We start from the raw sequence: 17,048 nt of genomic DNA, 5'->3' as shown, positions 1-17,048 counted from the left end.
TTGTTACGATTGTTTGTTTCTTCTAGTGTATTATTTTCTACTTGTTTTGAGTTATTTTATTTCTTTATTAGTTTGCTTGTTTTTTTGTTCGTTTTTTTATAGAAATATTTTAGCTAGAATAATTACATATAAATATATATATTAAATGATTATTGATAAATAGATAGGTAGGTATGTAGGTATTTATGTATGTATGTAGGTAGACAGGTGATTTACTCTCGATTCTAATAATCTATTTGTTCAGAAGTCCTTATCCCAATTAGGATCACGAGCGCGTTCTTTATTGTATTCTTTTCCTTTTTCTTATTCGTGCTTGATTTCGTTAATAACAAGTCTACCTTGTTTAGCCATATCCATGATTTCTTTATCATGTATAATTTTGTTTTCAGGAGGAATATAGGGTGGTTTCATGGTTTTATTATATAAATCATCCCAAGAGAAGTTGTCGAACCAAGGATGAGCTTTAAGGGCAGCGAAGCTACCGCCAAGACGTAATTCAGGGACCTTTGATAAAAGTTAATCAATTAAACGTTTTGCTTTTTTGTCTTTTAAGAAGCTTGGATATTTAACATTATTCTTCTTTATGATTTCTTCGTAGATCTCATAAGGATCTTCAGCTTCTTCGGCATATGGTACGCCACCGCAGAGGAATTCATAGAGACAGATACCTACACTCCAAAGATCTGCATTGTAGGAATAACCTTTGCCCTGAATAATTTCTGGAGCCATGTAGTGAGGAGTACCAATAATAGTGAATGTACGACCTATAGATAATTGAAAGATGGTAAGATAAATATGTTAATTAATTAATAAATTCATTTAGAAAAGAATTAAAGAGTATTTGCACTGGATAAAATGCTTTATTGTAAAAGCGTAATTTTTTCAAGCTATTTTATAGTTATAGTAAATGGTAGAAAAATAATTAAAAAAGAGGGTAGGAAATATTTAGATTTAGTATTTTGCAGTTTGATGTAGATTAATGCAAATATAAAATAGGAGATGAATTATATTAAGCAATGTTTGAATAACAACATAAGGTTGAAAATTTGATAAGAATATCATGAATGCATCTATGTTAATTAAATGATAAATGATGTATATAGAATGAAAGTACGTCTTTCATTTAACTTAACTTATATTAACTAAAACGTATTATCAACAAAGGTAGAAGATTGACTCCCTTTAATTATCATAGACAGAGAGCTATTTAGCTAGTCACTGACTAATTGTTTTAATTGCTATTTTAACTGTTATATAACAAACAAGCAAGGTAACTCCTCCTTTCAAAATTTATTTCTCGACCAAGTTATTCCATTTCGATTAATTTTCATAGTGGGGGGTTTTTTCTACCACTAAGGGTACGCATGTTGCTTTTTGTGTATTGCTTTAAATGGAGTTTCTACTGCTTTTTGTTTTTTTGCAATTAAAATAATCTTCTTTTTTTTCATGCAAGTTAATTTTATCTTTTGGCAATTGTACTAGTCCGACAATAATTTTATTCTTCATTTTACCATTTAAAATTTTCTTTGTTTATTTTTTTGCAAACCTACCAAAATTCATTTGTTAATTATTTTGCGTTCTTATCAAATACTTTTGTGAATAAATTTAAGCTAGATGAGAAGACATTTCATTTTGTTAAAAATACATTTAAAGAATGTTAAGTAATTATGATGAACTTTTTCATTTATTTCCTTTATGCATATTTTATTATTTAGATTGACAGATTCATTGAAATATAAGCTTATCAATATTAATTAAGTCTTACGTATTATGAATAAATGGATTAATTGATGGATCGCCCTCCAAAAATAGTTAAAATTTAAAGAATAAAATTCCAGTAAAAAAAGAGTTTGTTAAAATTCAGCTCTATTATTATTTTCTTTATGAAATACTTTTTTTGTTTATTGTAATATGATTTCATTAAAAATATAACCAAAGTAGAGCTTGTAGAAATTAATTAGCTTGAAAAAACTTTACTCCTTAATCGAATTGTTATATTAAAATAAGTAATAAATAAATAAATAAATTAGTACCTGGGTGTTTTCCTTGCTTGAGGATTTTAGCTGTTCCCATATCAATCATGTACATATAACCCTTAGAGTCAACCATAATGTTTTCAGGTTTAATATCTCTGTAAATAATGTTGCGAGAGTGGAGATATTCCATACATAGAATCAAGGTTCCAATATAAAATTAAGAATCTGATGTAGAGAGTAAACCGATGTCTCTAATAACATCGAAAAGCTCCATTCCTGAAATAAATTCTACTAAGAAGTAGACACTTTAGTTATCCTTAAATGTGCGGATAAATTGCATAATAAAAGTGAAGTTAACAGTTTCTAAGACTTGCTTTTCTTAAAGAAGATGTTTTTCAAGATTTTATTCAATTATCTAAGCCTTTGAAACAGACTTTAATGCATACAGAGCACCGGAATCCCTATAATATACAAATAAATGATTAAACTAAAATTAGTATTTAAAGTTTATATTAAGAATAAAAGCTGATTATTTATTTTTTAATATCGCATTTCATCAAAATTGTATTTTAAATTCTTTTTTAAGGCTGATTGAAAAGTCTAAATTAATAAATAATTCAATGCTACTATTTTTAATAGTTAAGCTTTTTTTTCAATTCAAATGGAAGAAAAAAACTTCACTCGCAAATTTGATTTATTTTTTGAAAAGCATTATGAAATTATGTGATGATTGTAACGAAAAAAAGAGATTATTTATCTTTATGCAAATCATTTTTTAATTCTACTCTATTTGCATGTATAGAGATTGCTTATTACTAAAAAATGTTTTTCTGTAATAAGATTTAAAAGTTAGCAAAAATATTATTAATTAATTAATAAATAAAGATATAGCATTAGGATATATATTTATTACTTGTTTGTTATTTATTTTTTACTAACCAAAAATTTAAAAGGTAGAACAAAATTAATTGCATTCATATAAGTACTGGAATAGAACCATAATTGCGCAGAAATGCTCTAAATACGTAAATTTAATAAAAAATCAAAAACGAAATTACTTATTTCTGACCAAGTAGACTGAACCGAATTAACCAAATCCTAGCTTCTTGATAAAAATCAAGTGATCGAGCTTGATGTGAGAGTAATCCTTTTTATCCTCCAAGTTAGCCATTTTCTTTTCGTGAGAGTCCTCATTAGCTTTAATAACTTTTTCGATGTCACCTCCAATGCATTTTTAGAATGTCTTGTAAGAAATCGAACTGATCACACTAGTTATCGATTATTTACGGTAAGAAGGGATCAAATATTGTAAAGTAAAATTCAAAGTGTTTATAAAGAAAAGTTTTTATTTTGCATTTAACAGGTTTTTAACTCTTTTAAAAATTGATCTACCCTATTTCTACTAATCCTCTTCATCTTAATTAGAATCCATAGTTGAGTCTGATTTGGGGGTATTTAAATCATCAGCATCAAGCGATAGCCTACAAACGGCATCGTCGATGGAACTCTTATGAAGAGGGAATATGCTTTGTGTATCAGAACTCATTTAATATTTTTCATTGATTTAATCAATAATCTTTTAATGAATGTGCATTTATATATTTTCATGGTTGTTTGCAGAAAGAGAGTCTGATGATACAAATTCAATCTTATTATTCTCTTAAACCATATGCTAATGATAAAATTTAGATGGAGATCTTCCAATTAAGGGTAAGGGAGTATTCGAAATAGTTGATGAAGTTTATTCCATATTGCTACGTTTGCAAGGAGAATGAGATGTAGAGTATTTTTTAGCCAAAGATGTTATCATTTTTAATTTTAATTCAAATATATTATTGTATGTGTGTTAATTAATTAATTTATTTATTGGTTGATAGAAATTATATCTTAAATTAGATTGGATAAAAATTAATTTTAATTAGTTAGTAGTAGTAACAAGTTTTAAAGTTCAAATATTTTAATTCAAGTAGGTCTAAAGTAAGTTTTTAGAGTATTAATTGATTAATTATAGATAAAAATTGTTATATATTTATTCAGCAAGTAATAGATGCAGCGAAGTATAGAAAGAAAGAAATTCAGTAGGAGGTTAGTAAGTGAAGTAGGTTAAATTATTGATATATTATAGAATACAGTTTGTTTGTTTGTTGGTTGGTTGGTTTGTATATTTGTTGAGTGGAGTGAGTGTTAAATTTGTTAAAGTAGAATATGGATGGTGTTGTTTATAATAAATTAAAAAAGGATAGTCTTATTTATAGCAAGATAGTCTGTTGTGTGCTATTATGTATTATCACTTTCCTTTTAATTGTTTTCCTTTTTTTTGTTAACAATTAATTTTATTTGCTTTTTTAATTACTAAAATTTCATTACAAAAAAATTTTAATTCCTTTGGCGACTATCTAAAGAAATTGTTAATTTAATTAAGCCTTTACTTAATCAATAATTAATTTTTTTTTTCATATTCTACGAATTTGTAATAATCAAGTCGATTGAAAGAGAAAGTGAACCGTTTTACAGGGTGGGTTCTTTTCAAAATATTTTGATGCAATAATTTGAATGAAAAATTAGAATAGTGACTCTCATCTTATTTAATACGACAAAGCATTAAATTTCTAATTCAATTTATGTCAAATCATATGAGATGCAAGAAGAAATTTCGTCTTTGTTTAAAATCAAAAGTAATCTGAAATGCTTCTAAATTTAGGCATTCATTCATTTATTTATTTTTTAACACTATTTAAAACACTTATAAATTGCCCTCCCCTTTACTTGTAAAAAGCTTTTCATCAACATTTCAAAATCATCTTAAAACTTGTTTAAATTAACCACTCTCAAAATTAAATGTGGCTACCACGCTCCACCTTTCTCCAACATAAATATAAAAGTAGAAAAAAAAATTAGAATAAATTCTTATTGTGCTTGCTGTAAATTATTTAAAGAAATGTATTTATGTATTTGCTTTCAATATCGCTAAGATTATTTTATTTGTATTAGTTATTTAATAAGCATAAGCAAAAGTAAATTTAACCAATGACAGGAATAAATTAAACTTAAATACAGATGTCAATTTATTTATTTATTTTCTGCCTTTAAATAATTAAAGGAAAGACTCTAATTTTAATGAAAATTCAAAAAAAATAATAAATAAATATCTTTAGATCAGTAAAAAGTTTTTTTTGAGCGAAATTTTAAAGTATTGATGAAATTTAGAATTGAAAATTTTAAAAATAATTAAGCAATTAATTGAATGGGAGGGAAGTGAAGGGAATGGAAGGACTCTTTCAGTTTTGTTATTTTACGCAAGTATTTATTAAGATTAGTGATCTAAGAAAATAGAATATCTATCTTAACAAATCTATTTCGATTCTGATTAATCGTAATAGAATTGATGGGAGATTTTGTTTCCAATCTTAATTATTTATTGATATATAATTCTTTTCATGTCTTTGAATTTATATTCAAAATTGATAGAGTTTTCCTAATCGCAATCAAAATTTGCGTCACTAGATAATCAATCTAAAAATCTAAGGGGATATTTTATTTATCGCGCTACTTGCGTAATTGAAAAGCAATTATAAAGGTAAGCACGGGATATGAATCATACCTCTAAAATCCGCAAAAAGAATAAAATTATAAATTTTATATCACTCACTATCGCTTATACTCTGTAATATTTATTCATCATCAAAACTTTTTATGATGCTAAATATAAATCAACATAATAAAATATTATTATCAAAGCAAGTCATTTGTAAACAAAACTTGTAAAAAAAAATAAATCAATTAATCGAATTTTCTCAGAATTTTATTAAGCTTCCTTTCTATTATAGAGAAAGCAAATTAAATGTATGTGTAAATATAAACAATAAATTTTTTATCCATCTAGTTTAAAATTTTTAATCTATCTTATCTCTTTTGTTTTGCTTTAATTTGTTTATTTACATTTCTGCCTAAATATATTTTCTCAATTTTTTTTACTGCACAAAATGACTGCTGCGAAAAAGTTATTCCTTGATGATAAAAAATTTATATAAAAGGTATATATTACGTAAGAAGTGTTTTGCTTTGCATTTAAAAAATTAAATTTTTCTTAAATTAAGGGAATATTCAGTCACATATTCACTAGAAAGTTTAAAAAAATGCATCATTGGATTTTTTATAATTAAATTATTAAAATAAAGCAGCTGTTGCTGTTACTGCTATATTAATGTACATCGCTCCAGTAAGAAATTTAAAATTGTTTATATTTTATTAATTCTTATTATAAAATTTAACCTATTTAATCACAAATTAATCGCTATTTTATTTAAGCTAGTGCATCCAATTATAAAAAAATATATTTCTTGTTACTACTAATTCACTTATTCTAAAAATAACTTGTGGCTATTTATCATTCATTTTGATTTAAAAATAAATTATGATACTCTACAAATTTTAAAAAAACTTTAAATTATAATTAACTCCATAAAAAATTAGTTAATGATGGAATATACTCTCCTAAATTGCAAAATTTTACTTTTCATTTTATTTTTGGTAAACAAAATATTCTAAATAGTTGAATAAAAACATACCCATCTGTTTTCATGATGATATCTTCTGCAAATTGTTAGTTTTGTTTTGATGTAATTAGGAATTCATCACCATACATTTAACCTTTAGTTGCAATTTCTTTACCACTGGAAGTGCAAACAGTACCTTCTAAGACTATGATAAGCTTATCACAAGCTTCATCCTTTGAATACAAGTGGAAACCTTGCTTTAAGTTGGCTATTTTACAATTATTTGTGATCTTTTCAACTTAAATTTTAGTCAACTACTTTAATAAGTCAGATTTAGCAAAACTCCATCTAATGATATTGTTGAAAATGATGACCTTTTTTTATTTTTAATAATTTTATCAAACAAATAATTATTTTTTTTAAATTGATAAGCATTAACCAAGAAAAATATTTTAGTAATTTATTAAATAAAATTTACAAGGTTTTCTTAAAATTAAAAAAATATGTTAATAATAAAAAGCCTGGATTTATCTGTTTTTAATAAAAGTTTTGATTTTGCAATTATTAATAAGGATTGGATATTTTTTATAATTTAAATACTTTTTTGTTTATTTATTTATTTGTTTGTTAACTGTTTCAATTTTTTAATTTACAATAAAAAAATTGAAATTATCAAACTGATAATTTTTCTAGCTGATTAAAAATTTGTAAAAGATACCTTTAACTACTTTTTTTTAATATCTTAATGTGATTTTTTATGTGCTAAAATTAAGTAATAATCTTGATAATAACTATTTATTTCTTTTACTTTTTAAATCAATCAATCCTATTTTAAAATATTTTAATTTTTTCTTTCTTAAATATTAATCAAAATTTTATGAATCTGTTTTATCTCTAAATATTTAGGTTAATTTTACTTATCAAATTGTATAGTAAAGTTTTTAAAATAAATTCTCACCTAAATTTTATCACCTAATATTTTTGTTAGGTTATCTCTACCTAAAGACAATAATTTAACAGGACCTTCTGCTCTGACGGAAGCGGCTCTTTTGCTACTAACGTAAAGGGCTTACTCACCAAATGAATCTCCTTTTCCAAGCTTTCTAATTTCTTTTTTATCTTTCCAAACTGAAACAGTACCTTCTTTAATCATAAAGAAAGAATCAGCAGCATCACCTTCGTTAACAATGTTCTCTCCCTTCATAAATTTGATATTAATCAAGGCTGATGCAATGCTATCCTTTTATTCGCTATTCATAGACTTGAAAAAGTTGACCTACTCCATAAAAGTTCTATTAGCCTCGTAGTTCTTCTAAACCATATCCTCTTGATTAAAATAATTTCATATTCAGATTTTAATTTTATAGTTTAGAACTAATTTTGAGTTCATTCATGTAATTTGAAAGAAAATATAAAAATCCAATTGCAAACATTTTAAATTTTAGTTCATTTTTTACCTATTGTTTTTCTAAAGGAGTTACGATCTATAGCCCAAAAATGGCAATTGCCTTTGCATCTTATAGAGGCACTTCTTGGAGCATTATAGAGAAGAGCTAGTTCACCAAAACTCTCTCCAGGATTAAGTGTTCTTTTCACCTATAAATTTAGATATGAAAAAGAATAAGAAAACAAACAAACAGAGATTCATTAATTTTCATATCTATATAGCTAATTTAATTTAATGCGTTATTTGGTGTTGTTGAGTTGATATCAGTTTTATGAAACTCATTAAAAATCAATAAATATCACTAATTAATAAATTTAAAGTTCCAAACGATGAAAAACAAAGTAAGACTAATTAATTTATTCACCAAAAAAGATGTTTATGTGGCCATTCATTAAATTTGTTTTTAGATGGTAAAAAGCTAAACGTAGAAGGATAAATTGCATTTAAAAATTTCATAATAAACTAAATATTTATTTACCTCATCGTTAATAATGATGTCAACTTAACCACTCTCAATAATGAAGTATGATGATGCTTTGTCTTCTTGCTTAAAAACGTACTCAGCAGTATTTTCACAGTAAAACATTTTTTGGGTGACAAATTCAAGTTCTTCATCTGTGAGTGCATAGAATACATAGTGGTTTTTTAAACTATTCATGATAAGATCTTGGTCTGACTTTGATTTTGATTTGTTCAACTTGTTAATTTTTTCTACAATAGCCTCATTAGAATCATAATCTCCTCTAACTTTCTTAACACCACCTTTTTTAACTACTCTTTTCTTTTCTTCTTTTTTATCCATAACAACTGAAGCTATATTTTTTTCAGTCTTCTGATTATCATCATCATCGTCGTGCAAAGTCTTTTGCTAGTTTGTTTCCTCTCCTACGTAGTATTCGGGAACTTCATTACCTAGGATCTTATCATCCTTTTTTGATTTTGGTATTTTAGTTTATTATGTACTGCTACCACAACCCATGATTAAATTCTGTTTTTAAATATTTGATAGTGTTTTTTTCACAGATGATTCTTACTTTTTAATCGAATTACTTCAAATTTTCTACTGAATGCTGTTTCCTTTTTAAATTAGCCTTTTTACCTTCAAGTTACTACTTTTTTAGTATTGCTCTCTTTGAACTCTATTTTGATTTGTTTGTTTATTTGTTTGTAACTCTTTTTTAATACTATAGCAGAAAAAGATTATTTTTTTATTATAAATATATTTATCAGTTTTCTTGTAGTTAAAAATATTTATTGATTAAATACAATACAATACATGAATAATCAAATCATTTTTATAGAATTGAATGAATGAATGAATGCTTATGTCCTTATCGATCGATTGATCGAAGTATATATGAACATATTAATTAATGTATGTGAATCCTAAAAAAATCTTCAATTTTGTTCGCCTATTATTTCAAATACTGTGAACAAGTATATTTATATATATATCTCACTTTTCTTAAATATGAATATAATTTATGTTTATTGATTTCATTTCGATTTTTTCACTTATTTAAAAATCAAAAGGTTGTTTAAAATCTAAACCCAGCAAAATATGTTTATATTTTAAATCGTATCTTAATCTTTTAAATTTTCAATTTATTAATTAAAGTCTTCAAAATAATTCCATACAAAACATCCCCTTTTTTTATTTTTTGGAGTTATTTTAGAAAGATCCATTTATTATCATCAATTTCCCATGAAATAAAAATATTTTAAATATCCTTAATAAACCCAAAATACCTATTTTTATATATTTACTTATTAAATTGTTATCTTTAAATAATTCCAAATTCTATTAATGAGAATAATCCAAAAAATATGCAAGCTTACAAGCCCTTTGAGTATTAAAGCATATGGAATAAGAAATAAATAAATATAACATGTTAACACTGGGATGAATACAATTTTATTTTAATAGTTTCATTTAGTTTATTTAATTGAATCTATGAGGTTCTAATGATTATGAAAATTAATAAATAACCTGATTTTTTAATATTTATAAATTTTAAATATTATTTATGCAAGTATTTCTCTAACCATCTATTTTATTTCTATGGACTATGTAAATTAGTCAACAATATAATTTATATTGTAACAATTAATTAAAGCGTCAATCCATCAAACAAACAAAAAAACAAACAAAATTATTGATAGATGAAAATTCACAGAAATTTAAATAAAAGGAAAGAAGGAAACTAAAAGAAAAGTTAATATTTGAGAAGATAAGACTAATAAGATATATATTTTATTTTTTTATTGATTACAAGAAAAGGAATATATTTTTTATCATTTTCTTTAAGATACATAAATTATATTTTATTCATTTATTTCTATTTCAATTGTTATTATTAACGATTATGCTCTCTAAAAAGTGAAAATAAGAGCAGCTAAGGATATATTAAGAATTGTTAGTATTTTTGAAAAATAATTATTTATTTAGAGCTCATAAAATTATACAATATTATTAATGAATGCCATAGCACAGTTAAGTTAAGGTTATTGTTGTTTTATTTATTTGCTTATTTTATTATCTCTCTTTTTATGGAAAAAATGTAAAAGATCTTATAATAAATGGGTGTAAGGTGATAGGTATGTTGTAGCTATTTGCAATTTGGTGCTAAGGAAAAACAAATAAATAAATTTATTTAGCAGTATTACTAACTATTAATTTTTATTGTGATTATGAATGTGTATTATGTTAGTTGTTAGAAAGAAATTCTATTTGCTTGCTTGTTTATTATTGAATACTTCCTTTTCTTTTAGTAGTTTTTTATAGATAATATATTTATTTATTTATTCTTCCTTTATTTGTTTGATTTTATTCGATTTATAATTTATTTTTTAAATCACTTTCTAGATTTTTAAAGGTTGATTGATTGATTGTGTATATTATAGTAAAATATCCAATTTTTTTGACTGCTAGCTTAGCAACTTTGTAGAGTTTTATTTAGTTAATAAATAAGATAGATATGTTATATATTTTTCGTTATTATATTTTGAGAATTTATTGATAGATATTAGGATTGGTTTTATTGAAAACTTAAATTTATATTTATTTATTTATTTTTTGTTTACATCTATATAGATTTATTTATTTGTTTGTTTGTTTGTCTGTTGATCAAATATCTTTCTCAGTAATTAAATAAATCAACTAATTTTAGTGGTTTTAGCTATTTAAGATTTATTTTTTATAGTCGAAAATTGTGTTTAAGTTTTAATAGCACTATGATCTTCCTAATCAATTTGATGCTCATGGTTATTTTGATTTTCTGATTTATTTGGTTGCTATTTCTTAGTAGACTGGCTCTCACTAATCTTTAATTTAACTATTCTGTTCTTTATTTCTGAATCATTTTCTTGGCATTAGTTTTTTTTGGCAGTATCAGCAGTTGTTAAACTTCTAGAATCTTATTTAATAGGCTATTTCAGAGGAGTTGTGTACATTTTTTAAGATGGAGAAATTTGTTCATTGATCTATCTTTACCTATCTTAGTTGATTTCTTCTTCTTATTCTTCCTCTTCCTCTTCTTCTTATTCATTTTCATCATCAATATCATCTTCTCTTTCTTTCATGTTTTTATTCATTCTGCTATTTTACTTTATTTCTAATTCCTCATCTAATTCTTAATTTTCTTCTTCCTCTTCCTCTTCTTCATTATTCGAATTGTTAGATGATGAATTATTAGAAGCAAATTTGCTGTTTTCTTAATTCGAAAAGATTTTCTTTTTGGTACTTGCTTTGGTTTCAATTTCGTCTAGCTGTTGCTATCTTTTATCTGAAGAGGATTTTTTAGGTAAATCGACACTATTTCCTATGCCATTGCTGCCATTCATTGATAGTGCTAATCTTTCTGAATGATTTAAATCAACATTTTTACACTAGGTACATTTGCAATACTCACCACAATTAACACCTAAAGTGTAGCACTCACAGTATTTTTTTAAGCAACCAGAACGAGTGCAATTACAACCCTTTTTATGAGTGTTTTGCTGTACTTTTGGACCAAAAGCATCTGGTTATCTATCCATAATGCTTACAATAGCTCCAGCACGTTTTTCACTATTTGATGTGTTAAAACATCCAAAACAATTACACTCACCACCACATAATTCGCCTGCTGCAAAACAATCGCAATAAAGTTTTAAGCATTTTGTTTTTTTACAATTGCAAGTTTTTTGTTTTTTCTGATTACTTGAAAAGACTGATGCTTAAGGAGCTATAGTGTTATTTGAATTTGCTTGATTATTTGTTGAGCTAGCATTTGCTTAGATGTGTGAATTTCCATTTTATTGAATAGTTTATAATTTTTTTTGGTTATTTTAGTTAGAAAAGCTATTATTGTAGTCTGTAGTAATTGTTTATTCTGTATTATTGACACTATTTTTATCTCCTTCTTTTGTTGGTTTTTAAGTTTTTTTTGAGCTGCTTTCTTATTCAAATTATTTGGGAATCTAAGTTGTTTCAATTCGGTTATTGTAATTATTACCCTTTTTACTTTCAGGAGATTCGTTTACAAAGGGAGTCAGTAAACTCTTATTATAATTGAGTACTTGAAAATCCATATTATTAATACTTGTATTCAAAAAGCTAATTATTAAAATAGAATAAAAATTATAAATATCATTTTTAATCTAAATTCATAAAATGTAGATTTTAGTAAGAGATAAAATATAAAAAATTATTTTATCGTTTTTTTATTTTTTATTCAGAAATTAATTGATTTTTTGGTGACTGAGTTAATGGAATATGAAGTCATAAAAAATATTAATAAAATTTATCTTTAATTAGAATAGTCGGTCTAAGATAAATAAAATTTAATTAAATATCCAGACAGTATTTATTTATTTTGGAGAAAGATTAATTAATTAAGTTCTCAAAATCCTTTAGAAATCAATCTGATGACTAAATTAAATACAATGAAATAAAGAGAAAGGAAATTTTTATAAATAGGCAATTATGTATTTGTGTATGTAGAGACAGACATTTTGTGAATAAATAATTATAAAAACCCAAGCTAAAGTGACCATTTTTTAATAAACGCAAAAAAAGTTTGAAGTATTTATTCTAAATGCGCTAAATTGTGTAAAATTTGATTGATCACTAATTTTTGGGAGTTAATTTAAGGTAAGTAAATATCATTTAATATGCCATTGATTTCTTTTTAAAAATTGTTTAAAATTAATTTTCTGCTTTAAAAAAATAAATAAATCTTTTTGATCTCCAAAATTTTTGTTTTTTGCTGCTAAATTTTTCAGCTGAAAATTTGAGTTTTGATTTTCAAAGTTTAAATTTAATTATTTCAATCAAGATTATTTATTTATTAATTTTTCTTTTTTTAATAATAATTAGTTTTTTATCACAACTTTTCATAAATTCTTTATTCTTTCCTTCTCTCTTTCCTTTTATTTGTTTGTTTGTTTATTTATTTATTTTTTGCTTGCCTATTTGTTTTAATCAAATCCTAAATTCTTAAAATCAACTAATAAATAAAGATTGATTTTTGACTATTTGATTTCCCATCACTTTTTTGTTATTAATAATAATTAATCTTTTAGCGCAATTTTTATCAATAAATACACTTTTTCTTTACTATTCAAACTATAATTAAAGAGCAATCAAGCAAGCACTCTATTAATGATGAAAAATCAAAATTGCTCTTACATATTCAAAAATTTACTGCAGTAAAAACGCTCTTCTTTGGTATAATGGCTATTCCAATAAAGAAAAAACTGTTTTGAAATTCAAAATTATTTACTCGAATTGAGGGTTGTAAAACGCTGGATAAAACTAATTTTAAGGCATCAGCAGGTAGTTCATATTGTAATTAGAAAATACACCCTTTTTTTCTTCAAAAATTCCTGCTTAAGGGTTAAAACAATTTCCACTAAAATCATCAACATCATCCTCGAAGTTTAATTTTCTGCAAATATTGTTGCCATTAAAATATGGTGAATCCCTGTTTTTATTAAGAAATGTTTTAATAAAATTTTTTAAGTATACTAATTTTTATATGCTTTTATATGTAATTTAATGCTATCTCTATCTATATGCTTTTAAAAGAGTTTTTTACTTGAGAATTGAGTTAATATAGGCAGGCTTCCTTCTATCATCTTCCTTTATAGGAGTGAGGAATAGGTTATTGTTATATGGTTTCTTGGTAGAAGCAAGCATCCCATTAGTCTTAAAAGAAGAATTAAGATAGGGGTTATTGTTATTCCCAGCTTTATACTCCATATAAACATTTGGAGATGGAGTAGGTTAAAATATTGGATCATTGATTGGGTAAAACATAGTGTCAGATGATTAGTTTTCATTCACTTTATTTAAGTTACTGTAAGCTTTTGTAGTTAAAGGGTTCAAATTAGCTTATGAATTAGCTAAAAAAATGGATGAGGTAGCCATACCATTAAATAAGTTGTTCCCCAAAGCATTGCTTTAAGTTTGAAAGGAATTGATATTGTCATCCTATTATTGCATTTTTGGCTGCTACTTTACTGGTGTCATTTGACTATTGTCCATTTCTAAGCTCTTAAATCAAAAATAAATTTGGAAATAAATGCTCCTGCTTTCTGTTGGCCTCTATCTGCTTGTAATTTTACTCAACTATCCTTAAAGGTCTTCGCGTATAAAGAAAAATTGCCTATTTCTGTCCTTTATTGGTATCTATTTATCCTTTACTTTATTTTCTTCTCAGATGAATTTCTAATTTTCTTTTTTTCTTTACCTTTTGATAGACTCTATGATTGGATTTTTTTATTTAAGTTTTTCAATATAAAATAATAGAACTCTCACTCCTACACTTTTATTTTTATTAATTTCATTCATTCATTTCACATCTTAAAAAGAATTATTAGAACTCATTGCTTGCACTCCGTCTAACAATGCCCTATCAAATTAATTATCTAATTTCTAACTTTTATATAAACCACTAATCAATCCTTTTTGATGATTTCTGCTTCTACACATTTTTGCCGTATATTTATTTTAAAAGCAAAAATAAGATATATTAAGAAATAAGCTTTTATAATATTTATTTTATCATCCAAAAATAAGTTTTAAGAAGAAATACCTAATTTATTTTTCAACAAATCCTTCTCTTACTTTCAAAAAGAGCTTCAATATGAAAGCAAAAAACAAATATGTTAAAAAATAAATAAATAAATAATTAAAGATTGCAAAAAGTTGATTTTCTTATTTCTACTGCAGATTTATATAAATTAATTAATTAATTCTGTTAAATTAATTGATAAAATTCAAATTTAAATTATAATAAATGTAAAAGTATATTTATTTGCTCTATTATTTTGAGAAAATTAATTAATTAAAATAATGAAAGATTATTTCAATTTAGAATAATAAATTATTCATAATAATACTTCTTCTCAAAATAAATTTATTACATTCATAAATAAAAATTGACTTTAGTTATTTTTTAATATTGTGCGATGGATGGATGGATCGATAGATGATTTTCTTTAAGTGAAATAAACAGATAATAAATAAATATTATTTCTATATTAAAATATTTAATCCTTATTGATTACTTTTCACTTTATTAGGTTTTGCTAATTAGAAATGAAAATATGTTTTTAGAAAATAATTTATTATTAAAAAAAAATAAACCATACAATATTAATGGAATGATAAAAACAATTCCTTAGTTAGTAATTCATAGTAATATCAAACAAAAAAGTAAAAATAATTATAATAATACTCAAACTATTTTATTATTTACTTGTGAATGATTTATGTAATTTTACTTAGAAAAAATTTAAATTTTGATAAAATCAAATTAATTTTATGTGCTTCATCTAAGTTCATTTATACTTCAGATTCCTATTTTAAAGTTATTGCTTTTTTGGAGTTTTCATTTTACCTTTTTTATATTAATTCATTCAACTCATACATAATTAAATAGAAATTAATTTTTCAGCTTTGAAATTTAGGTAATGAGTGCAAAAACAAGCAATAAAATCAAAAAAAGAAAATTAAACATTTGTTATTTAAGTGAACATATAATATGTAGATACATATAGAGATAAAATAATGGATTAAAAATTACTAAATTCCAATATGATTCACAAATATTTATGTCATTAAAAAAAGATTTTCATAATTTGGTAAAGCTCATTTCACACATTTTTTAATTTTCGAAAGGTTCAAACTTCTGCATCGCTACTTCGTATTTATCTTCTTATGCTATTTCTTCTAAAATTGTTTTTTCATGTAGTTAAGTTTGATTGTTAATACTAACATTATTTTACTAATCCTATTTATTGATCGTTTCTTTTACTTCATCGACTTAACAACTCTATGAGATGTTGGCATCTAAATTCTATTGAGCTATTCTACAAGATTCTAATACTAATAAATCTGGAGAGTTACATGTCCTTATTTGAGATACTTCTTCAGAATTAAGTTGAACAGCTGCCATATCTTTCTATATTAATGTATTTCTATTTGACTAAAAAGCTTCTTATGTTATAATTTTTGATTAATATATGCTTTATTTTATTTAGCTTGGAGGGTTTAGTAAATCAATATTGTTTTTGCTATTATTCATGTTACTCTATACATTAAAAACTGAAACTAAGTTAGGATCAAGCATTTCTATTATTTTTTAATCAAGCAAACTATGCTCTTGTCTTGATTAAATATTTTTATATGCTTCGAAAGCATCTTTCACTCTCTAGAACTCAGAACGATTGTCTTAATAAAGTAAATCTATTTCTTTGCTTTTTGAAACATTTTGATTGGCTGCGTTTTTCAAAATCAAATCAGCATGAATAGTGGGTTTTGGTAAATAATCAAATAATTTAATTTAATCTGAATTAAGGAGTAGTCTCTTAAGCTTTTCTACTTCAATAAGTCTCTTAAGGATGTGCATGATATCAAGATTGTAATAAAGTTTATCTATGCTGTAATTGATAATCTTTTTTTTATCTTTTAAATATCCGCAAGGATAAATGACTGATTTGAAGTATTCCCAAATACTTAATTTCATACTTTTTGTTTACTTGGACATCAGCTCGTCGAAACGATTTTCTATCAATTTCTGCTACTTCTCATAGAGCTTCTACTTTTCATGATAGAATTTATCTTAAATTATTTATTAATTT

General features: G+C 24.3%; 4 protein-coding genes across 4 annotated transcripts in view; all 4 read right to left on the bottom strand. All coding sequences in view use genetic code 6, as the record gives it.

Annotated features, from left to right (window-relative positions):
• Positions 1-240: 240 nt before the first annotated feature.
• TTHERM_000005949 (CGMP-dependent kinase 5-1) lies at positions 241-8,898 on the bottom strand (the record flags this gene model as incomplete). The annotated part of the gene is made up of 7 exons (XM_012795635.1): positions 241-764; positions 2,034-2,437; positions 3,035-3,244; positions 6,545-6,846; positions 7,431-7,798; positions 7,930-8,068; positions 8,398-8,898. 7 exons carry the CDS (start codon positions 8,896-8,898, stop codon positions 241-243), a joined length of 2,448 nt encoding a protein of 815 aa, XP_012651089.1.
• A 2,177-nt stretch (positions 8,899-11,075) lies between these two features.
• Positions 11,076-14,448, bottom strand: TTHERM_00005890 (tesmin TSO1-like CXC domain protein; the record flags this gene model as incomplete). The annotated part of the gene is made up of 3 exons (XM_001008073.2): positions 11,076-12,516; positions 13,685-13,885; positions 14,000-14,448. The coding sequence occupies 3 exons, from the start codon at positions 14,446-14,448 to the stop codon at positions 11,076-11,078; spliced, it is 2,091 nt and encodes a 696-aa protein (XP_001008073.2).
• Positions 14,449-16,039: 1,591 nt separating this feature from the next.
• TTHERM_000004890 (hypothetical protein) lies at positions 16,040-16,933 on the bottom strand (the record flags this gene model as incomplete). The annotated part of the gene is made up of 1 exon (XM_012795634.1): positions 16,040-16,933. One exon carries the CDS (start codon positions 16,931-16,933, stop codon positions 16,040-16,042), a length of 894 nt encoding a protein of 297 aa, XP_012651088.1.
• A 44-nt stretch (positions 16,934-16,977) lies between these two features.
• TTHERM_00004880 (hypothetical protein) overlaps positions 16,978-17,048 on the bottom strand; it is a gene marked incomplete at both ends in the record, with an annotated part of 1,761 nt that continues 1,690 nt past the window's right edge. Inside the window, one exon of the mRNA XM_001008071.3 lies at positions 16,978-17,048. This exon is cut by the window's right edge and continues 739 nt beyond it. Within this exon, the coding sequence (XP_001008071.3) occupies positions 16,978-17,048 (71 nt within the window).

The sequence above is a fragment of the Tetrahymena thermophila genome (genome assembly GCF_000189635.1).
Source record: "Tetrahymena thermophila SB210 genomic scaffold scf_8254803, whole genome shotgun sequence".
Taxonomy (NCBI): Eukaryota; Ciliophora; class Oligohymenophorea; order Hymenostomatida; family Tetrahymenidae; genus Tetrahymena; species Tetrahymena thermophila.
The sequence above is the reverse complement of the archived record's forward strand: the minus strand, read 5'-3'. Positions and strand labels throughout refer to the sequence as shown.